Genomic DNA, 23,817 nt, shown 5'->3' with positions numbered 1-23,817 from the left:
GGCAACTTCTTGGGAAATGGGTTTTTTTCCCTGTTAATTTTTATTTTTAAACGGTAATATCTTTAGGTCCAGGGCCGCAAAATTAGGCCTCGAACATTATATTTTATTTGTTTTTTTACACACAGGACAGGACGGGCTATAAGTGATAACCTATGTATAGAGCACCAGACACAGCCGACTCCAAAATTATCCTTGCCTGCCACTTCTCACGCATTTCTTATGATGCCATCTGATCTGCAAGTGTTTCAAATACTTCTGCTAAAGGCTTTTCAGCATTCAGACATCTTTGGGCATCAAAGCAAAGTTGATGAACTCTATTTAACTTTGAAGGATTTTCAATTTTTAGCTTGTGTGTGTGTGTGTGTGTGTGTGTGTGTTTGAACGATGTGCATTACTTTGTCAAAAGCTGACTTATCATTTTACTGCCCAGAATCCAGCAGAAAGTATAATACGTCATTTCTAGTTCTGTCCTAAAATAACGGTGTTCTTTTCCTTTTAAACAACACCGCAGCTGTATGTTGTCCTTTTTCTTGAACCTCATCCGTGAAGCACATTCCTTACTCAGTGTTTATTGGATGCCCCATAATTTGAAGATAAAACCATATCTTGAGGTACTGGAATGTAAGATCCACGGAGAAGGGGCTAGGTCTGTCTTATTTCTACCATATCCCCACTGCCCAGCACACAAAAGACACTCAACAACTATTTTTAAATGACCACATTTAAATCTATATTTATTAAAACTTTTATATTAAAAATAATGCATACTTATTTTAGAAGTTTTAGGAAGATACCGCTGCCTAATCACTGTTAACATTTTGGCATATTCCCCCAGGCTTTATCTATACCTGTTTTCATATTTTCTTTTTATATCATGCTGTACGTGGGTTTGTAACTTACATATTTTTTTACTTACAATGTACTCAGTGTATACATTCCATGCCATCAAGTATTTTTGACTACACCGTTGCTGGTGCCTGTGTTATTCCATAGTAAGAATAAGCATGTTCTAGGAAATGCTGCCAGTGCCATAAATGCTCTATTTTTCATCCCTTCAGGAAAATAGGGCATTTTAGTTACCAGGCAGTGAGCACCTAGGGCCAGAATTTAATGAACGACACTAAGTCTAAAATCATGCAGAATATGCTTCAATCTTATTTTGACCGACCAGGAACATTCTAGAACGACTTTCCATATGGCAGTTAATATCCTACATTTTATAAGAGTGACACAGGTGCAAGACTATCTAAAGAAAACAGTAGCCCTGGTGCTTCTGGTGTGGAGCAGGAACCCCAATCCAGCCTCCTCAATATTGCCAAATGGCCCCTCAGGTTCACAAGAAGCAATGGCTGCCATATTTATTTGCGTACGAGACCAAACACTCCAATCCCTTTGTTTCCTTATTTTAACTGAGAACACCAGCCCCTCACTTCCACTGCTTTACAGGGGGTAGCAGATCTACACGGTGTACTTCGAAAATCAGAGGTTTCCTTTCAAAAAACTTGGCTCCATCTGACGAGTGTGTAGGATATTAATTTCTGGGACTGCTTTTGAAATTAATTTGTGCTTGAGTGGCATAATGGTACCTACTACATATGGTGGTTAGACTAAGTGCTAAATTGTGCCCAGGATGGTCATTCATATCATGGTCTTTGGGAATATCACATTTGGTGGCACTTAGATATCTGGCTAAAGAGAATTTCTACTGCTATCGTGGAGGGCCACTCCCCTCCCCCAATGCATACTCACACAAAATTATATTTCATATTCATAAAATTCCCACTTGGAAATCGCCATAGAGCATAAATCCAAATGGGTTTCTCGAGAACTCATTACTATTGAAAATATTCTTTCCAGTGTTGACTTTGATGGAAAACCAGCAACACCTCATCTCTAGATGGGAACTTCAGTAACAAAGTATTTTAGGTGATACAAAGTTTTCTCCAAGCCAGTTTCATGGCCTGAGTAAGTGAATGTGTTCTATAAACTGTAAGGATTAAACGAGGTTAAGATATATGGGACGGGTTAAATGTCTAGTAATTTGCTAAAATGTTTTCAGTTTATTTGCTGTAAAAATTTTATTTAAAAAAAAAAAAAGAAATTTCAATAAATCTCAGACCCAGAATCAGATCTCTCAGAATAAAACCAATTGCATAAAAAACATTCACCTAAGTCAATTTGAGGTCACCATTGATTACTCTGAGGCAAAGGAGTCATAATTTCATGCTGCCCATGGGTGGAAACATGGCTTAAGGCTCGTGAGTTTAAAAGGTGGTGGCAGGGGTTGAGGCAGGGAGGAGGGGCTCCTTTCCCATGTTCTCCAAGAGGGGCTGATCTGTGCTTAGAAAGAGGGACTGGTTCTTGGGCCTTTGGGTTCATTCCTTCAGCACCCAGCATGGGTGCCTGCACAGAGCACATGCTCTCACACATTTAGAAATGAGGAAGAAGAGAGAGTAAGTAGAATGGGAGGGTCTGGGTCCTCCAAGATTCTCTAGGAGCCCACGACGATCCTTCGGCTGATGGCTCCGGGCAAGGTATAAATGAAGAGGACCAGGAAGATGATGAGGACAATCAGAATGAAACCGATGATGATGTACTTTTTGTAATTCTTCCAGATGAGGTGGTACAGGCACTTGAAGGGGCTCACAAACCAGGAGAAGGAGGTGTTTGGGCGGCTGCAAGGGAAGCAAGAGAAAATCAGGAAAGAGGCCATGACGTCAACACAGAGGATTCTCCAGACCTCGGGAAGTATTTCTGACTCTCACTTTCTAGAGGCCCACAAGGAGATGCCTGGGAATGGGAGAAGTCCATGTTGCCTTGAAGCAGGAGCAATCCAACATTCTGGGTGATAATGATTCCTGCATCATTTCAGAGCTTGGTCTGGAGGAGGGAAGAGTCTGACTACCCTCCGTCTGTCCAACCCTGACCAGCTCAAGCCCCACCTCTCCCAAGAGGCCCTCCTTGACCACTTTGGTCCCTGAAGATCCCCCTCCTTCCAAATCCCTATCTCATCTATCACTCGACGTAGCTCCTTTTTGAACCTAGCATACCGGTCTTCTGTTCTAAACAGAACAGAATCTCCCTAAACAGATTGGAAGCTCTTAGAAGACAGAGCTTAGGTCTTACATTTCTTCAGTATTCTTCAAAGTGTTTTTTTAGTAGGTATACATTGTAGAAGCTCAACAAATAATTTTGAATTAATGAATAAGTACTCATTATGTTTCTAACACTATGATAGATCAAAAGTAGGGACAGAGAAGGGACCACTTGTCTTCGGATGCTTGGGGTCTCAGGAAGGGTAGGGAAAATACAACTTGAAAGAGTATTTTGTATACATATTTCATATCTACATATGTTTACTTTTTAAAGTGGGCTCCACACCCGACGTGGGGCTTGAACTCATGACCCTGAGATCAAGGGTCAGATGCTGTACTGATTGAGCCAGCCAGGTGCCCCAACATGTATTCAGTGTTTTAAAAAAATTTTTAGACACAGAGAGAGAGAGAGCATGTGCGAGTGGGGGAGAAGAGTGGGGGGGGGGGGGGGGAGAGAGAGAGAGAGAGAGAGAGAGAGAGAATATCTTAAGGAGGCTCCACACTCAGCATGGAACCCAATACGGGGTTCCATCCCACAATCCTGGGATCATGACCTGAGCCAAAATCAAGAGTTGGATGTTTAACTGAGTCACCCTGGCACCCCATATATTTACTTTAAAAAAAATTTGAGGGGCACCTGGGTGACTCAGTTGGTTAAGAGACCGACTTCGGCTCAGGTCATGATCTCACAGTTTGTGAGTTCAAGCCCTGCGTCGGGCTCTGTGCTGACAGCTCAGAGCCTGGAGCCTACTTCAGATTCTATGTCACCCCCTCTCTCTACCCCTCCCCTGCTCACGCCCTGTGTCTCTCTGTCTCTCAACAATAAACGTTAAAAAAAATTTTTTTTAAATACAAAAAATTTTTAATGTTTTTTTGTTTAATTTTATTTTTGAGAGAGAGCACTTGAGCAGGGGAGGGGCAGTGAGAAAGGGGGACAGAGGATCCGAAGCAGGCTCTGTGCTGACAACAATGAGCCCAATGCAGGGCTTGAACTCACAAACCATGAGATAATAACCTGAGCTGAAGCTGGATGCTCAACCGACTGAGCTACCCAGATGCCCCTATATTTACTGTGTGTGTGTGTGTGTGTGTGTGTGTGTGTGTGTGTATTTACTTTTTAATTGATATGTAACCACGGATTAAATTGAATAGGGTAACCCTTTCTTCTAGTAATTCTACTTTTGGGAATTCATTTTAAAGTAGTAACTTATAAAAGGGAAATATTTTCATCATATTACAATAATGGAAAAAGAAAGAAGTAAATTTATCCAATTATGGGGTGGTAACCAAGTCAGTTATGGGCATCAAATCTATAGAGTATTCCATAGGTATTAAAAAATCCTAATCATGACCACTATGGCAACCATGCAAAACTTTGCAGCAAGGATAAATGAAACATTAGGACAATTGTGTATGTGTAACTTGAGAACAAGTAGAAAAAAATACATGTAGAATTCATATTCACATAAAAAAGAGTAGAAAAAAATATACGAAATTATTCTAGAAACGCTTATATGCCATTATCACAGAAAGGCACCCTCTCCATTTTCCGAACAGCCTGTATTGTTGTTAGAGTATTTCTCAATTATCACAACAAAAGCTACCTGGATTAGCTGCCTTCTTGCAGCTCAGTCCTGCCAGAGGGACCCTCTAGAGAATTGCCCCACCCTCGGCTATGGGGACTGCAAAGGACCTTTCCCATTTCTGATGCTCTTACACACGACCCCACTCACTTGGGCTTGGCCAGGGGCTCTGGCTCCTTCCGGGCTTTTCCGACAGGATTTTTCTCAGCTTCTTCTGCCGTAACTAGGTGGAACTCTGCTTCAACCTTGCCCTGCACAAAGACAAAAGTTTCAGTTTCTAGTCACAAAGAGCTGCTGGGAGCAATGCCAACCTTCTAGAAGTGTACAGTGTGGGAGAATGCCAGGGAGTATTTTGACTATCCTGCTGCCTTAGTTTGAGAAAAATCATTACCTTTCTGGTTCTGGGAGAAGCTATTTTTACGATGAACAGTGAAAGCTCTGAAATGATGATGCTGTTGAGTTTTGTGAAGGGAGAGGTCCCACCTGTACACATAAGACACATATATACTTGGTTGAACGTGCTATTTCATTTGTAATCGTTCAATCAATATCTGACTATAGAAACCCAGTAGCAATTAGGGATGCCTGGGTGGCTCCACTGGTTAAGCATCTGACTCTTGGTTTCAGCTCAGGTCATGATCTCAGTTTCGTGAGTTCAAGCCCCGTGTCGGGCTCAGCGCTGACAGCATGGAGCTTGCTTGAGATTCTCTCTCTCTCTCCCTCTCTCTCTCTGCCCCTCACCCACTCACACTGTTTCTGTCTCTCTCAAAAAATAAACTTAAGAAAAACCCAGTAGCAATTAGAAAGGGGACTAATTACTTAAGTGACAGAACCCTTTTGAATCTGCTACAATCTTTCTTCTCTGTCAGCTCTCCAGAGGAAATTGGTGGGTGTGGCCCTACATTTGCCAAATGGCTGTCATCCTTCATTGTTTCTGTTGTCTCCACAAATTGTTCCAGAATTATCCTTCTATTCTTGCACTTCCTCTTTCCTTCTCCTTCAGTAAGAATCAGCCCTTCTGGTTTGAAAATTGTCATGTCCTTCTTCAGAGTGCTGTGCCAGTTACTGGCACTGATCTAAGTCTTGGGTTATCAAAGGGTGAGACAGGACCACTGCAAAAGGGAAGGGCCATTCTTTCTTGTTCATTCAGTCATTCACTACTTTTAGGAACCCCCTGAATGTCAGGCACTGTTCTAGACAATGGGAACTTAATGATTAAGAAAAACAGGATCCTTGGGGCTCCTGGGTGGCTCAGTCAGCTAAGCATCTGACTCTTGGTTTTGGCTTAGGTCATGATCTCATGATTCGTGAGTTTGAGCCCTGTGTTGGGCTCTGTGCTGACAGTGCAGAACCTGCTTGAAATTCTCTCTCTCCCTCTCTCTCTACCCTCCCTTGCTCTCTCTCTGTCAAAAAACAAATAAGCTAAAAAAATTTTTTTAAAGAAAAATAGGATCCTTGATCTCCTAGAGCTCCTGTTCTTGGTGAAGGAGAACTTATCTCTTCTCCTTCGGTTTTGTGGATTGAAATTCAAGGTAATAGGAGGGACACAGAATTGGTAGGGGACTGGAACATCATGGAAGTATTTTAGACCCACGCTTATCATTAAAGTTTGTCTTTTGGAATTACATATGGATGGGGCATAACCTGATTTCCTATCCCAGTAAAAATATTTAAGGTTCTGATGAACCAATGGGCCTATGTTAACTTACCTATTCACCCCCAAAATATCAGGACTCCTTAACAAGCAGGATGGTTGCTGGCAACCACAAAAATGTAATCATGGGAGAAATTAGAGAGGAGTACTGTATCTGGGGTGGGGTTGAAGCCAGAGAAGATAACCCAGAGAAGAGGCAGTGGCATGGATGTCTGAATTAGTCAAGAAATGCAATGGGCTTATTACAAGTGAAGTCATGAGTTCAAATCTAGGTGGTCTCATCCATTCTTTAGACTACAACCCTGGCCCAACTCAGACCACATTACATGTCCTATGATCCGGAAATTTTCCTTAAAAGTATGTGTATATGTAGTCTCTCATTTCTGTTGACATACCTTGACCCCCATACGTAATGACTTGCACACATAGCTACTCAGGAAACATTTGCCAACCAAGGAAGAAGGAATATAAAGCTTCTGTCCATTCTAGTCACCCCACACCACTCTGCCTGTATCAACAGTAGAGTGATAATACTATAACTCTAACTGTGATTGCAATGTTTATTGGATGCCCACTTTGCCTACGTCCTTTCAATTGATCCATCAACCCATCTCAGCAACAAGCAAAGTAGGTCTCCTTTTTATCGATGGAGAAATGAAGCAATGGAGATCAAATGACTTTCCCAAAGTCACACAGGCAATAAGCCAACCAACTGGAACTTGAACCGAGGTCTGTATGATGCCAAACCTCATGCTCTTTTCATGAGAGCAGGCTGCCTCCCACCTTCTTCATGGATTTGCCCGATAATTGGACTCAAAGTTTTACAAGGACTTTCCTAACTCTAACATAAGATGATTGGCTCATGGCTTCACAATTGTCACTTAAAGGCATTTGTCTTCTTGGGCCTCAGATTCCATACCTGTCAAATGGCCAGATGTGCTTTAATGCAAATTCTAGTTTTCATGAAAGACAGGAGCCCCTGCAAGGCTTGACGGCTGGAAGAAACCTAAGAGGCCAGCCTACCACTCATGGCAGAGAGGTTTCCAATACGCAGAAAGGGCTTATTTCCAGAGGTCTTTCAGAGGTGACCTAATAAGCTCTACTGAGCATTATATTTATATGCTAGGAACCTCATCCAAATCCTCTATATTTGAGAGTCAGCTTAAGAGTTGCTAGCCAATTGCTGGGCTCCAGAATTTTGGTAGAGAGGACAAAAGTCAACCGTGGATAAGTTAGGACCAGAGTAAGAGGGTAAGAGGGTCACAGCTGCCTCTTCGTTGTGCACTGTTTAATAATCAGGCCAGCCACTGTGCTGTATAACTTGCATGGTGCTTCACATGTACATTATTCCATTTAAACCTTCTGACAACTGGCAAAGTAGACAACATTTTTATTCCCATTCTATAGCTGAGGAAACCAAGACGATGTTTGCTAACTTGTGTTACAAAGCCAGGATGTGCACCAAGGTGCTATGACACCAAATCGTATCCTCTGCTATTTAATGTGTCCAAGAGTCCCTTTTTTGTGGAAGAAAAGAAACAAGCTATTTATAACACTGAATAAATGTGTCTTTTTTTGAAATGTTCAAGAGAAGCTCCATCGTCACTGCCGTGGCCCAGGCATTGTAACATGTTTTTGGCTTCCATCTAAGGGATGACCTTGGGTAGCATAAGGATTATTACAGTGTAGCATACCATAGCATAGTGTAAAAGCTGAGTGAAATAGGATTTGGGACAGACAGATCGGCATTTGACACTCGGCTCTGTCATTTGCTAGCTGTGCTCCCTTGGGTGAGTTACGGGCTTCCAACTCACTGTCCTGAGATGTTACCCACAGACTTGCTTTGAAAAATGAATGAAATAACACGTATAGAGTGTTCAACCTAGTGCCTGGTAAATAGTAAACTCTTAAAAAATTATAGTTGCTACCTTCAACACTATTTCATGGATGGAAACACATAATTTGACAGGAAACATCTTCTCCCCCATAGAAAACACCCAGAGAAAATCCTGATTCCCACAGAGGGAAAGATGCAAAGAAAATTGAAGCAGAGAATATGAAATTAATTCTGCCCTAGGCACAGAAGTCATTGGTTATCATCACGAAGAGCCTTGCCCCCACTTCCCCGCCCTGCTCGAGTGGTCACAGAGCATTTTTTCTGATATCACACAGGCAGCAGGAAGAAAGTGTTTACTGACATATTCTGCTAAATGCCACTCCTCATTCCATATCTCTCCACACACAGGGTTCCCAGTTTTATTTTAATTATTGACATTCAACCAAGCACCAAGGAGAGGTCTTAAGCTAATAATAGCCTCCAAATGTAATTTTCAATCAGAGCTAGAAAAAAAATGGACAGCTTGAGAACTATCTGTTAACCTAATGACATCTATGGATGGAAGAAAATGATAAGGAAAGGTCCTGAAAAGACTGGATTGGTTGTACTAAGCGTGTTATTTATGGACTTCAAACTTCACCGAGCTCAGAGAGTGGATGCCCTGGGAGGGGTGGGGTCCTTTAGGTCAGACATGCCTTCTTCACCAATAATGATTGCTTATTAAAGCACAACTCTTGGGGCACCTGGGTGGCTCAGTGGGTTAATGGTCAGACTCTTGATTTCAGTTCAGGTCATGATCTCACAGTCGTGAGATCGAGCCCCACGTCAGGCTCTGTGCCGAGCCTGGAGCTTGTTTGGGATTCCTTCCCTCCCTCTTTCTCTGTCCCTCCCCCACCCCACTTGCACTCTTTTTCTCAAAATAAATAAACATTTTTTTAAAACCACGACTTTCACTGGTATGAGCTAAAGCATTTTCATACTTTAATGGTGGGGATGTGTGTGGCAAAGTCCTTTAGGGAGAGGAACACACACATGTATACATACATGTATATGCACACATATATGCATGCATACATGTAATGTCCATGTGAGTGTGTGTATATTACCTTAAATAATCATACTCTAGAAATGCCATTTGTGGGCAGATAAATTAAGAAAATAATTCAAAACTCAGAAAAAGCTTAATATGCAAAGCACAGTCATTATTCTGTTGGATGTTCAAACTGTCCTATTTGTCACAAGGATACGTCCCAGGCTCATCTTGTGTTCTATCTGTCCTAGACCTGGAGTCAGCCAAAGATACCTGGTTCTGTCAGTAGAGATGGGTATTTAGAAACCAGGATCCAATTGCTAGAAGTCTTCTTACTACTCGGTGATTTCATTCCTAGGTCCTTTGCAGAACTAGAAAAAATATTTTTAAATACGTAAGTCCATAGTGATACCAGGGGAAAAAGATGCAAGGGGGAAAAAAAAATCTCATTTTTTGGTTTCTCTTGAACCGATCCTTGATTCTAAAATGTGGTAATTGATGAAGAGAATTAAACATTTATCCTGTCTTTTTTTTTTTCTCGAAGAGGTGGTGACTATAATTTATTTCCATTTGTTGAGAGAAAGCTCTTCTTAACAGATGAATTCTTTTTTTATGAATATAATTTATTGTCAAATTGGCTTACATACAACACCCAGCGCTCATCCCAACAAGTGCCCTCCTCAGAATTCTTACTAATAAATGGAAAAAGAATGATAGAATTAGACACATAGAAAGATGATAGGGATATATTGATAGATGGCTGGCTGGGTGGGTGGATACCTAGATAGCTAGATGACAGACAGATAGGTAAATAGAGATGGATGGATGGATGGATGAAAGGAAGGAAGGAAAGAAAGAAGGAATGGGTAAAGAAGGAAGGAAGGATTAGAGAAATCATTGTGCAACACTAATGAAATAATCAAGATCACCATTGGGTGAAAGGTGGTGGCAGGACAGTAATTTCCCACAGTACTAAAGTGTCACCCACTGGTTACTTGCTAATTGCAAAGAGGAAAATGTACCTTTACAATGAAGAGATCTCATGGTTACCAACGTGACCAAGTGAGCAAACGCAGCATCACCACTAGTGAGGCCATCTGAGGGCATGTGCCTCCTGGCATGATTCAATATGAAATAAACAGTATCAGGTCTTAAGTATTACCACAAATGTTTAACCTGAACCTGATAATGCCATTATACCTAACTTCTAGTTCATAAGAAATGTAGGGTCAGAGAATAAGATAAGCTTCATCATGAGAAAACAACGGGGCAAGTCAGGCCTATTTTCATCAAATAGGTAATGTCACGGGGACAAAAATGGTGGGAGACTGTTCTAAGACAAAATAGACCAAAGCAACACATGAATTATGACTGGATCTGTTTTGAAAAAAGAAAGAGCTATAAAATACATTTTGAGGGTAACAGGGTATCCTCCTTATAGCTGGAAAAATGAATATGGTATGGATATCAGATTAGGTAATCATTATTAACTTCTTATATGTGATGATGGCACTGTGGTTATGGACAAGAATGACCATATTCTTAGGCGATGCATGCTGAAGTATTCAGGAATGGTTAAAAAGAAAACCACAGGCCCATAGGTTAAGACCCATGTCAACAAATCAAGACTTAATATGTCCCTCACTATAGTCCCCTCCCCAACCCAGGAATTTAACCTTCAATCAGCTAATATGGAATTTCAATCTGGAAATTTATTGATAGACCCCCTTTGGTTCCTCTTAGGAGGGCACCTTGCCCAAATAATGCATTTCCTGCTAATCAATTCCTTTCTTTATGCCCTCTCTTTGCCTTTAAAAACCTTCCTTTTAAGTTGGGGGAGTTCCCCTACTTGTTAGATGGACGCGACCCTATTCATGAATTGTTTAATAAAGCCAATTAGATCGTTATATTTATCTGTTTGAGTATCTTTTTTAACAAGGTATAGTGTTGGAATGTCTACAATTTACTCTCAAATGGTTCAGCCAATAAGTACATGTGTGTGTGGAGAGGAGAGAAGGCGAGACTATATACTCACATATATAGACAAAATCGGTACGGCAAAGTATTAACAAGTGTTGAATCTAGGTGGTGGATATATGGTCGATCACTGTCCTATTCTTTCAACGTTTCTACATGCTTAACTTTTTTTAAATGAATAAATGTTGAAGAAAAACACAAAGATTAAACTATTTTGAGCACTTCTATTTTGAGAATACAGAGTTGATAATAACACTGATAATACAATGTAGGGGAATGCTCAATAGGACATCAAGCCCCCCCACAAAGACACTATTTTTAATATGGAATGATCACTACTATGTAATATTGACCAAAATCCACACAAATTGGGAATAACCAAGCCATTGGCAATAGCTTTCTTTGGGTTGTGTGCATGTGGGTACTATTTCTTCCCTTCTACATTCTTGTGTCTTTTAAATTTCCTATAAATGCATATTACCTACTCTGTCTTAAAATAATCTTCACATGAAAATATCCACTCTGCTCCTAGAGAATCTGAATTGGTTACATACTATTTAGATGATCTGTGTGTCTACCACCTCCTCGGCTAAGCTGTGAACTTCTGGATGCCAGGAATTTGTCTTATTCATTGTTGAACCTTTACCGTCTAGTGAATGAGCGTGTGGCTATCGTAGCTACTGACAATTGTTTTCACGCTAAACTAGAAACACAGAAACCTCCCTTTTAATTTTTTTCAATATACGAAATTTATTGTCAAATTGGTTTCCATACAACACCCAGTGCTCATCCCAACAGGTGCCCTCCTCAATGCCCATCACCCACCCTCCCCTGCCTCCCACCCCCCATCAACCCTCAGTTTGTTCCCAGTTTTTAAGAGTCTCTTATGTTTTGGCTCCCTCCCTCTCTAACCTCTTTTTTTTTTTTTCCTTCCCCTCCCCCATGGTCTTCTGTTAAGTTTCTCAGGATCCACATAAGAGTGAAAACATATGGTATCTGTCTTTATGTGGATCCTTTTAGTTTTAGTTGTCGGTGTTCTTGAGACTTAGCTGGGCTATTTAGCAGTCAATTTACAGGATTAACCTGTAAAAGAAACTTCTTGATCTTCATCTTCTAAAGAAGTGATTTCTTCAAAGGTTGCTTTTAGTAGGATAACACATAAAATGCAACAGTACAATGTGTCTCATGAAGCACCTGTTCAATACACATTCCCCTCGTCCCAAGGGCACCCATTCTTTGGAAATCCCACCTGGAGATGTTCTTCTTACTATAAGGACAGCCAAATTCCACACTAGGAGCTTTGTGATCCAAATGTCTAAATTACACTGCCTGAGTGTACAGATAAGCAGCTTTAAAAATAAGCCTGGCAGGTGGCAGGGGCTGTAAGCAAATCCCTGCTGGGCAGCTGGTGACTGGAATGGAACGGTGACCTCCTGACTGCTGCCTTCAGGAAGGGGGGGGGGGGCGGGGGAGTTCGGAAGCAGAGGGTGTCCATGCTAGAAAGGCACCTTGCAGGCACCCAGTTCAACCCACTCCTTTTACAGACGTGGGAACTGAGACTCGGAGACGGAAGGACCTCAGGACGTGGTGGACCCCAACAGAGGTTTTCCATTTCGCCACTTTACTCCCAGCTGGTCCAGCTCCCTGCCACACAGGGAGGGGGCTACTGGTTTAGCTTCCTCAGTGTGGTTACTGGTTCCTTTAGGGAGAGAGAGGATGAGGGGCAGCTGGGTTATACCCGGGATTGTGGGCTTCCGGGTGGGTGGGGATGAAGTCAATTCTCATTTTCCCTTTAGGATGTATAAGTACAAAACCAAATTAAAAATTAAAAATAAAAGGCTTACCATTCCCTGTGGAAAGTAAAGGAAGAGATTTCCCTCTCCTTTTTCTAAGAGCATCACTGTAGAAACTAATTGTAAGCCCTTTCACCTCTCTTTGAAGTGGATATAAATCCTCTTAAATATTAGATAGGCTCTTTGTCTTTAACACCCAGGAACTGCCTTTCCCGAAGACCTGGGAGCCATCTCTTTGAAAATTACACATCAAGGGGCACAGCACCCCTCCCACCCAGTTTCTGTGGGTGCCCATCTCCAAGTTGCCTGTTTGAGGCTGATTCCCTAGTTTTGGGCCCCCCTCAATATCCTCCCTTATCCGGTCACATAGGATGCCCCACTTCAGTTACTCTGCCTGCCAACAACCTCCAAACAGAGCAAACCTGAAGCCTTCTCTTTTTTCCATCAGAAAGCTTCCCTACTCCCCTGTCTCAGAATCTCCATCAAACCTGGATGATGGTAGCTGACTCTTGTCATAGCAAAGCTCTAAATAAAGAGCCTGTTCTCATTCAGTAGGTCTTCGTTTCTTCTCACGGTTCTAAACACTTAATGTATATGGACTCATTTATCTGCTAAAACCCCATGAGATACGTACATATTATGAATCCCCACTTTAGAGATATGGAAGCTGAGGCACAGAGAGATTAAGTAAGTTGCCTCATGTCACACAGCTAGTTAGGAGAGGACAGGATTCACACCTAAGCTGTCTGTTTTTACAATCTTTGGTCTTAACCACTGCATAATACTTAATGCAGTCTAGAAAAACAGACTCTCACAACCTAAACACCCCTTCATCCATTCTCTGTATGTCCTCAAACAACCTATCTGTATCCTCTGAACCTCCCACCACTAAAGCCTTCCTCTCTTTTCCCTTGTTTCTTTGGCACATTATCCTCTGGTTTCTACAGTGACACTTAGCCTTACAAGTAATGTGTGCTGATGTATTTATTCTCAAAGAGGATTTGTTGAACACTTTCTATGTGCTCAGTACGCTGAATAAAAAGAGAAGGAAATCATATAATCTCTTTGATCGTTGGGTCAGTGTTGTAATTGTTTCTGAATTGATTGATTCGTTCAGTAAAAATTTACTGAGCATGTACTATGCGCCAGAAACCACGTTAGACCCTAAAACTTCTGAAAAGGAACAAAAAGAGAAAGCACAGTCTCTGGACTCAGGTTGCTCCCAGCAGAGGAACCGAGACACATACAGACAATTGCAAATCTGTGTGACCAGAGCTCTGGAAGCATGAAGGCGGGCAAGCCTGTTCCCAGCCAGGGTACCGGGGAGGCTTCCCAGAGGGGGGTGACTGCTCAAAGGAGTCTCAAAATACGTAAGGAGGAGGAGTTTTCCCCGAGAAGAAGGGAGCCAAGGCATTCCAGGCAGAAGCACCAGCTGACACAAGAGCAAGGGTATGGGACCGAACAGGGAGCGGCTGGGGAACGAGGGTAGCTGAGGGTGGCTGGCGCAGTTTGAGGGTAGGAGTGAAGGTGGAATTATGAAGGCTTCCAGAGTCTACACATGCTGTCTCCACTAGCTTATCCCCACTCGCTCCACACTGCGTGCTAACCTGTGTCAGTCCTCACCATTCTGCCAACACCACCTTTTATTTATATATTTGAGAGAGAGAGAGCAAGCAGGGGAAAGGTGGGACGGGGGGGGACAGAGGATCTGAGGCAGGCTCTGCAATGGCAGCAGCAAGCCCGATGCGGGGCTCAAACTCATGAACCCTGAGATCATGACCTGAGCCAAAGTCAGACACTCGACCAACTAAGCCACCCAGGCGACCCGGGTCTTGCTTTTTAAATATTGAGATATAATTCCCATGCCATACAGTTCACCCTTTTGCAGTGCACAATAAAGTAGATCTTAGTATAATCACAAAGCTGTGCAGCCATCAGCACTAATTCCAGAACATTTTTATCACCCCCCAAAAGAAATCTGTGCCGGTTAGCAGCCACTCTGCATTCCCCTTCCCTTCAGCCCCTGGCAACCACCAATCTACTTTCTATGGGTTACCTATTCTGGACATTTCCTATAAATGGAATCATATTGTATGTGGTTTTTCGGGACTGCCTTCTTTCACTGAGCATGTTTTCCAGGTCCATCCATGTTGGAGGCTGTATCAGCACTTTCTTTCTTTTTATGGCTGAATTATGTTCCATTGTATGGCTGTATCACCTTTTGTTTATCCATTTATGAGTTGAGGGACCTTTGGACATTTCCACTCTTGGGCTATTGTGAATAGTGCTGCTGTGAGCCTTTACAACAGTCCCTTTCAAAAGGTCGCCATGACCTCCAGGTTGCTAAATCCAATGGACAACTCTCTGCTTTTTATATGACCATTCAAGGGCATCTGACACAGTAACCCAACTGTCCTTCTCCAAAGAGTCTCTTCTCCGGGTTTATGTTTCAAGTCCATTTTTATCATTATCTTCCTACATTTCTGCCTACTTCTTCTCCTTCTCCAATTGTGACCCTCTCCCACTCACTGTCCATATAAACAGTGAGGACGTGTGTTTCCTTTGCCATTCAGATCCTCTCACCTCCCTGACCATTCAGTGGCTTCCCATTGCTCTGAGAATAAAACCCAAACTTTTCAATATGGCGCCGTGGTCTGCATGATCCGGCTCTGGTCTCCCCTCTGCTGCACCCTCACTCCTCCCCATGCTCTGCTCATGGCGGGGTCAGGGGAGGGAGGAGGGTTGGTTTGTTTTATTTTAGTTTCTCCCTCTCACCAAACTTATTCTCACCTCAGGGCCTCTGCCTGTGGTGTCTACTTGGTAACACATTTCCTTCTGTGTTTTTCTGACGGAAAACGACTACTTTTCCTTCTTCAGACCTCAACCTAAAAGTTTCACAGTCACGGAAAGGCCTCCAACCACCATAGGGAGTGCAAATACCTGCAGTGGATATGCTTTAATTCAGCATGTTGTTTCCTCCCCGGTCCTTGTTAAGTATCTGCTTTCTTGGTGTGCCTGTGAGTGACTGCATTTGTGTGTGTCAGTCTTTGAGGCTGGACTGTAAGCTCCATGCTGGCAGAGGCTATGTCTGTTATTACTCATATTTTATTCCCAGGGCCTATCACTTAATAGATGCTCAATAAATATGTGTTGCATGAAATGAAAGAAGTAAGTGACACAGAAACTAACAGAGAGTCAACTAGGGTCAAATGAAATAACAGAAGGGATCTGAACATACTTGGCAAACTCTAAAGGGCTATAAAAATGGAATAAATGACTGCCATTATGTAATCATGCATACATAATTACTGTCAATTATTTTATAGAAGCAGCAATTATGTCAAAACACACGAATTTGGATTTGGGGACTTGGCAATCCCATTTCCCAAACTCATACCGCACTCTGGCAACTCTGACTGGTGGGCAGGTAGCCTTCCATGTGGGGAGACTTGGTGCCTCCATGTTGCACCCCTCCTGGTTCCTCTACTTGAAGTAGTTATCTACCCTCTTCTTCATCAAGAAAGTACCTTGCCGTCATCCTTTGTTCTTGAAAAACTGATGCTCTGCTTGACCCTCGACATCCTCAAAGAGAATCAGGTTCCCTTCCTCCTCTCTTTTCCTTCCCTGGGTCATACACGCTTTGACTACGTCATGCACGATGGGGTTGTTAACGCATCCGTCCCTCTCGCGAGACTCTGAGCTGGTTGAACACGGTGGCCATGCTTCCTCTATTTCTGAATTCACCCATTCATCAACCAATTCATTGACTGAACATCTGTAACGTGCTAAGCCATGAGGCCTGGAACAGAGTACAGAAGCGGCCATGCAATAAACCCTCAACGTGTACTTGGCCAGAGGGGGAAGAATGAGCCTGCCTACAGCCTCATTCTCTTGACCCAACCTCACCAATCAGAGGCGGTTCAACTGAGAATGGCAGGAAGAGAAAACCTCCTCCAAAACACAATAAGACTAGATGCCACAGAGTAAGGCCAGCACCAGCCATTTACTGAGTCAGGTGTAAAGGGAATCCTTGCCTCATCCTCACTGGGCCGCTAGAGCAGCGAGAGAAAACCAAGTGTGGCCACAAGGGATACAACCCAGGTGTGCTTTCGCCACTAGGTACAGGAGAGGAGGGGAGAATGTGTTCTCTCCAGGAGGAGAAGGCAGCACAGAAAGGGGCCACCAATGCAGTCCCTTTTCTCAAGTGGGTCATCCACTCTCCCTTTCGGAAGACCAAGAAGGCTGCAAGAACTCCCTTCACAATATTTGTGAATGGGCTGAGCCCCTGCACCATGTACAGTCCAGACTGGGCTGGCAACGCAGGGAAAGGGGAAATGGCTCTCCCTGCTGCTACCCTCTCAAGGTAATTTTAAAAGTCTGGATCACTCTTAAAATGGAGTCTCTGCATTTAAGGGTGAAGGGATGAGGTCATTCCATTAAAACTGTATATTAGTCAAGACTTCATGCATAATTTCAAGAAACGTTGGGGAAAAAAATAATGCCGGGGGCATACATTCAAGCCAAGAAGTTAGAAAACCATCCTCACATGGCTATTAAATCAAGTATGCTGAAATACAGAAGCTTAATGCATTTATAAAATTTTCAAAATTCTTGCTTCTCAGCGGAACCTTTGCCCTAAAGCACTCTGTGCCACTTCAAGGCACTCCAATTGAAGTTTACAAAATGACTCACTTAAAGAGCATGGTGTCCCCTGTCTGCCTCCCAACCCCCTCTCCTACAGCTACCACTTACTGTGAGTTCTTTGCTTTTAGCAAAAGGCCACCAGCCCCGCACACGCTTTTGCTGGAATATGGAGATCTTGCTCTCCTCACTTGCATTTTCAAACTTGGCGAGATCGCAGGCTTTGGCAGTCTTGGCGGCTTGGGGGAAGCTATTGAGGTTCATTTCCAGGGAGCCTGTGAAGAGATGCCCTTAACAGTTACAGAAGGGCTTTAGAATCCATCACCACCAATTATTCACCCACCCGTTCGTTCATTCATTCATTCATTCATCCATCCATCCATTCACTCACTGGTCATTCAACCAGTACACATGGGGTCACTAGCATGTGCTAGGTTTTGGGGATACAAATATGACCAAGACATGTACCAAATGTAGCAGGTAGTAGACAGGGGCAGAGCTACAATATATAACTTTCAAGCTTCAGTGTCAGGTGTCATCGCTGCTGGGCGTCTTATCTACTCCGAGTATGTGGGGATTACGTGCCTATCCTCTGAGCTCTCCTCTGCCTTAATGTGGATCCACCTATAAGAACCTCCTCCCCCAGCTCACTTTCCTCTGAGTCCCACTAACCCCCTCCAGGTGGGGGACCAAGTCTTATCATCTCTGTAGCTACTCTCCAAGACTTAGTGGGCTCCCCCAAAGTATTTGCGATGAGTGAATATTACAGAGGGGAAGATAATGACATGAGAGTATTTTGTCTCTCTCTCTTAAATAACCTTTCCCTAGTACAGAAATAATATTTGTTAATTATAAGCATTTAGAGCATACACATAAGCAAAAAATTAATAGAAAAATATTCCATAAAATGCCATCCCCCCAAAGTTGACTGCTGCTCGTTAGTTCTTATCCTATGACAGTCATTGTTTCTTTGCCTGTCCCTGATTACCTCTGCCTCTGATACATATAAACATATATTTTACAGAAAGGGGATTTTTTTCTACACTCTTTGTTCACTTAGTGCATCCTGTATAACTTCCAACTCACTAAATGAATATTTTTAATGGCTGCAGGATTATCACTTTTTGGGTGCTTATTATGTATGAGTTTTTAAATTATATTATCACATGTACAGCTCTAAACACACTCTGAGGTATGTAATATTACTATCTCCATTTTACAACCGGAGAAAACTGAGGTACAGAGGGGACTAGTAACTAGCTCAAAATTTAATAGGCTTCTTAGTGGTAGAGTAAAGATGATTTTAAATCTGATTGAAATGTATCTTCTGGGACACCTGGGTGGCTCAGGCAGTTAAACTTCCGACTTCGGCTCAGGTCATGATCTCACGGTTTGTGAGTTCAAGCCCCACATCGGGCTCTGTGCTGACAGCTCAGGGCCTGGAACCTGCCTCAGATGCTGTGTCTCCCTCTCTCGCTCCCCCTCCTCCACTTGCGCTAAATAAATAAATAAATAAATAATCTTCCACCATAAGGATGCCCTGTAACTTATTCAGCCAATCCCCTACGAATGGCTATTTGGAGTGTTTCTAAATTTTTTGCTATCATAAATTGCACCGAAATTATCCTTGTAGCTAAATCAGACCGAACTCTCCCCAAACTGGGACAAAACCCTTAATATTAATACGAGCTTTACGAAGTCACTGGCTTACCCAGAAAGTCATCTGAGGACAGTGTTTCAAAATCCCAAACCTGAAGCACCAACACGGCTGGTGTCTTACACTCCATCTTCTCTAAGGAAAAGATGTTCTCCCTCTTCGTAATGACCATTTGCTTCTCAGCTGGGAGGTACTGAAATGGAAACAGGAAGCGCCAGTTGAAGTTCCCCTCGCCAGTCAAGGAGTTGTAATGCACGTCTGTCTCCTGCTTGTCATCTTCCAAACCCTTTATCCACCTGAGTGAACACAGAAAAAGAATTACACACTCTGAGTCCATTATTCAGGCATCAGTATAATCAAGAGTGATTTAGCTAGTTTAATGTGGCCACAGCTCATAGTTTTCAAATTATGATATAGTTAGATTCAGATGGAAGTTTCCATCGAATCTGAAAGAGACAAATAGGAGTCAAAGGGTCTGAAACAGAAACAAGATTCTCATTCTAAGCTAGATTTGGGAAATGTCTTCAATTGCTCTGGGATAGCCTTGAAGCCCCATGCAATAAAGAAGGAAAACTCAGGGGCACCTGGGTGGCTCAGCCAGTTAAGCTGACTCTTGGTTTCAGCTCAGGTCATGATCTCATGGTTCATGAGTTCAAGCCCCACATTGGACTCTGTGCTGACAGGGTGGAGTCTGCTTGAGATTCTCTCTCTCTCTCTCTCTCTCTCTCTCTCTCTCTCTCTCAAAACAAATAAATAAACATTAAAAAAAAAAAGAGGAAAGGGGCGCCTGGGTGGCTCAGTCGGTTAAGCGTCCGACTTCGGCTCAGGTCATGATCTCACAGTCGATGAGTTCGAGCCCCGCGTCGGGCTCTGTGCTGACAGCTCAGAGCCTGGAGCTTGTTTCAGATTCTGTGTCTCCCTCTCTCTCAGACCCTCCCCCGTTCATGCTCTGTCTCTCTGTCTCAAAAATAAATAAACGTTAAAAAAAAAAATTAAAAAAAAAAGAGGGAAAACTCAGGAAATGTGAAAGGAAAGTGTAATCTGAGTTTCCTCTCCCTCTGGGCACTCTTAGTGAGGGTACCACCTCTGCACCCATTGCCCTGGGGCCTCTCTAATTGGTCTGGTTTAGACCCCTGGTGTCAGCCCTATGATTGGCCCCCTCCTCTCTGGTTCTGGGCCTCAAAAACCCAGAGGTCTGGATCAACGTGGCACGGAGGGTAGAAGCCTGTCTGCACCTACCTGAATTCTAATCCTGGCTGTGCCATTACTACCCGGAAAGCCATGGATAAGTTACCCAACCCTTCTGTGCCTCTATTTCATTTGGAAAGTAGCAGCAATGACAGCACCTAGTTCGTAGGGTTGCTCTGAAGAATTATATGAGGTAATAGCTGTAAAGTGCTTTGTGTCCTCCAAATTATATGTAATGTTATTTCCTCTTAGTGTCATCTGCTCTCCCTCCTCAGTTAAGAGTAAGCTGCGATTAATACATTTTCCCCTAGTGCTTTATCCATGGTGAATTACTGGGCAAATAGGTGCTTTTAATTCAAACTAATTGATAATTCCAAACCATTTGCTTTCTGAAAGCAGACATCCCTTCCCCACAAGTCAGGGAAAGATAAAGAACTTCCACATCCCAGAGGAGTGGTACCACTCAGAGTATGGATGCAATTATTTAGGTAAAGATTGTGCTCCCTCAGCCAATCTATATGTGGTATCCATTATGAGCCAAGGAGTGTGCTAGCTGTTAGAGGAGTGATGGGAGCACACAGAGATGGCCTTTGCCTTCATAGAGCTGTAGCCATAGAGGGAAGGGGACAGAGGGATGGAGGGGGTGGCAGAAGTCACCACTGAGAGATGTGCATATAACAAGGGAAAGAAGCTCAGCATCACTAAAGAGCAGAAAACAAGATGGGGCTGTAGAGATAGGAGGGGCTAGTCATACAGGATACTTTAGGACATATTAGGGATCTAAATCTTTATCCAGAGAAAATAGAATGTCATTAAAGAGCCTAAAGTATAGGGTTGACTTGATCAGATTATGCTTTGAAAAGATAACCCATGGTTCAACATAGAGAACATATTATCAGAGTCAAGAGTGAATACGGAGAGACCAAGCCACATGGTATTGGTACTTCGGTGGCCCCAGCAAGAAATGATGGAGGGAAATGGTTGTGGTGTGGTGAAGACGGGGAGAATGGACAGTGCTGGTGACTATTTGTAAAGCAAAATGGACAAGATTCAATGGCATACTAGAAATGGAGTCAACAAAGAAAAACGTTTCTTGTTTGGAGAAGGCAAAGAGATACCAAAACGAGGTGAGATGAGTTCACTACTTCTGAGATGGGTTTTATCTAAGGGGACATGTTTGAATCACTTTACCATCTCATTTCCCTCCATGATTAAGGGCTTAAAGGAAGCCTACCAAGGTGTTTGTGTCATAGCCAATATGAGAGAGAGTGAGAGAGAGAGAGGGAGGGAGGGAGGGAGGGAGGGAGGGAGAGGGGGAAAATGTGGTTTCCTGAGTTCTAGGTTGGCATCTTTCCTTTTGGTAGAACTAGCGAAGAGTAAGGTGTGACTTTTAGCTTCTGTATTAGTCTTACAATGTCCTTAACACTGAATCTCTCATCATTTGTGCCACATCTCTCTACTTGTTTCAGGTGTAAAGGTATTTTGAATGTCACTCAAAAAGCTTAGGTATCCAACATTTAACTGAAAAGAGATGTTTATATAAGATTTCCTCACAAAATATTTTTATAAGATAATAATTCTTAGCAAAGTGACCAAAGAATATTTGACAAAGGAAGTGACCTTATCTAAGAAGGTGAGTAAGATGAACTCCTTCTATGGGAGGTGGGAGGAGTATCTTCCAGGAGGCATAGGTTCAGTTAGGGGTTAAAGGAGGAAGGAGGGGAAGAAAAGGGGGCATGGAGTTTGTTGATGACCTTACCCTTTAACATAAATATCACTTGACTTTTGTCCTGTGAAGATATTCTCATCCTCTAAAATGACATCTTCAGTGTTCCAGATGGTTACCCTCAATTCATACCTGGGATAAGGGAAGGCAGCATTAGGCTGAAGACCTTGAAAGCTGAACCAGCTGGTGTCTATGGGATTCTGGAATTCCTGTGAGTCTATAGGCTTCCTCAACATTACCAAGTTCAAAAATATCAACACTTAAGGTCTTGGTTCCATCAAAACCAAGTGTCCCAGCTTGAATCACCAAGGACATGAAGTTCTCTGAGCAGAAATTCCTTCCATTAGCTGATGTTTTTCAGAATGTTGCAGAATATTGAAGCTCCGTAGCCCCTACGTAAAACAGGGGCCACCATTTTAATCATCACCACTGTTACCATTACTATCACTTGCCCCTGCTGTAAATGGCCAGATGGGAATGAGATGTGATTATCAGGTGCCAACTGATCAATGTAACCGATGTTACAATGCAAGAATCAATGTAATTGATCAAATGTCATGGTCTTTTAGTCTGCCACCATGGTCTCTTCCCCTGAATGTAGGGCTGCAGATGACTTACCCTTTCGGTTGCCTTGGCGAGATGTCAACTGGAGGTCCAGGTTGAGGCATATCTTTGGGAAACATGTCCACCCACATCTGCAGGCGGCCCTTTTTAAGAAAAGATCTCCTTTAACTCTGGTGGGGATACTGCATGGGCAACTGACTTCATGGTTTTAACATATCCCTTTACTAGAAATGGATATTAGCTATATATCATATCATATCTTATCATGCCATATGGATATTATTCATATTATACACGTTTAGAATATTTGTTGACAAAGACAGGACTTACATTTCTATTAAGAATTAGAGCATATGTTAAGAAGAAGGTAAAGGATAAGCTAACCCTTATTGAGCACCTACAATGTGGTAGACACAGTGCTGTGCATTTGATAAACATTACATCAATTCTCCCAATATCCTCAGTGGGTAGATGTTATTATTCCTACTTGGCAGATGAGAACACATCTTGCCCATATTTACACAGACAATATGTAGCAGAGTCTGGATTCAACCTTTGTCTGTTGACTCCAGAGACTCTGCTTTTTCTATAAACTCCTAAGGACTAAAAAGATAATACTATCTGTCAGAAGGATCATGCTTCATTGTTTCCAATGTGCCTTAACATCATTATCTCCATTACTGCTTACCCTGCCACATGCCCGTGTGACACATTAAAACAAAACAACTAAGACTCAGGGAAGTCAAATGATATGAATCCTGTGGCTAACTAGTGGCAGAATAAGGCCTCCCATCCCTTGCTTTGGACTCCATGCGTCAGAATTTACCCTGTTGCAAGGGATCCGAGAGCCCATGTGGGAAGAAGGTGCAGTGGATTCAATGGTCAGCTCTGTTGTATACATTCTAAGTACTCCATCAGCTCAGGCAAGAAGGTGAGTTACCAATAAGGACTGGGATGGTCAGGGGAGATTTTATAAGAAAAAAGGAAGGGAAAGAAGGGAAAGAAAGAAGGGAAGTTAGGAAGGAAGGAAGGAAGGAAGGAAGGAAGGAAGGAAGGAAAGAAAGAGAATAAA

At 42.7% G+C, this 23,817-nt stretch overlaps 1 protein-coding gene across 2 annotated transcripts in view; it reads right to left on the bottom strand.

Moving 5' to 3' along the window:
* Nucleotides 1-719: 719 nt before the first annotated feature.
* Nucleotides 720-23,817, bottom strand: part of FER1L6 (fer-1 like family member 6) — a 164,766-nt gene continuing 141,668 nt past the window's right edge. For both annotated transcript variants that reach the window (XM_060611264.3, XM_060611265.3), the window contains exons 36-41: nucleotides 22,800-22,888; nucleotides 22,215-22,313; nucleotides 19,322-19,563; nucleotides 17,722-17,885; nucleotides 4,829-4,929; nucleotides 720-2,675 (exon numbers count right to left, since the gene is read on the bottom strand). In XM_060611264.3, the coding sequence (XP_060467247.3) occupies nucleotides 2,492-2,675; nucleotides 4,829-4,929; nucleotides 17,722-17,885; nucleotides 19,322-19,563; nucleotides 22,215-22,313; nucleotides 22,800-22,888 (879 nt within the window). In that variant the 3' untranslated portion in view covers nucleotides 720-2,491. The remainder of the gene's footprint in view (nucleotides 2,676-4,828; nucleotides 4,930-17,721; nucleotides 17,886-19,321; nucleotides 19,564-22,214; nucleotides 22,314-22,799; nucleotides 22,889-23,817) is intronic.

Source organism: Panthera onca, chromosome F2 (assembly GCF_046562875.1).
Source record: "Panthera onca isolate mPanOnc1 chromosome F2, mPanOnc1 haplotype 2, whole genome shotgun sequence".
NCBI classification, from domain to species: Eukaryota; Metazoa; Chordata; class Mammalia; order Carnivora; family Felidae; genus Panthera; species Panthera onca.
Note: the sequence above shows the minus strand (reverse complement) of the source record. Positions and strands in the feature narration are given on the sequence as shown.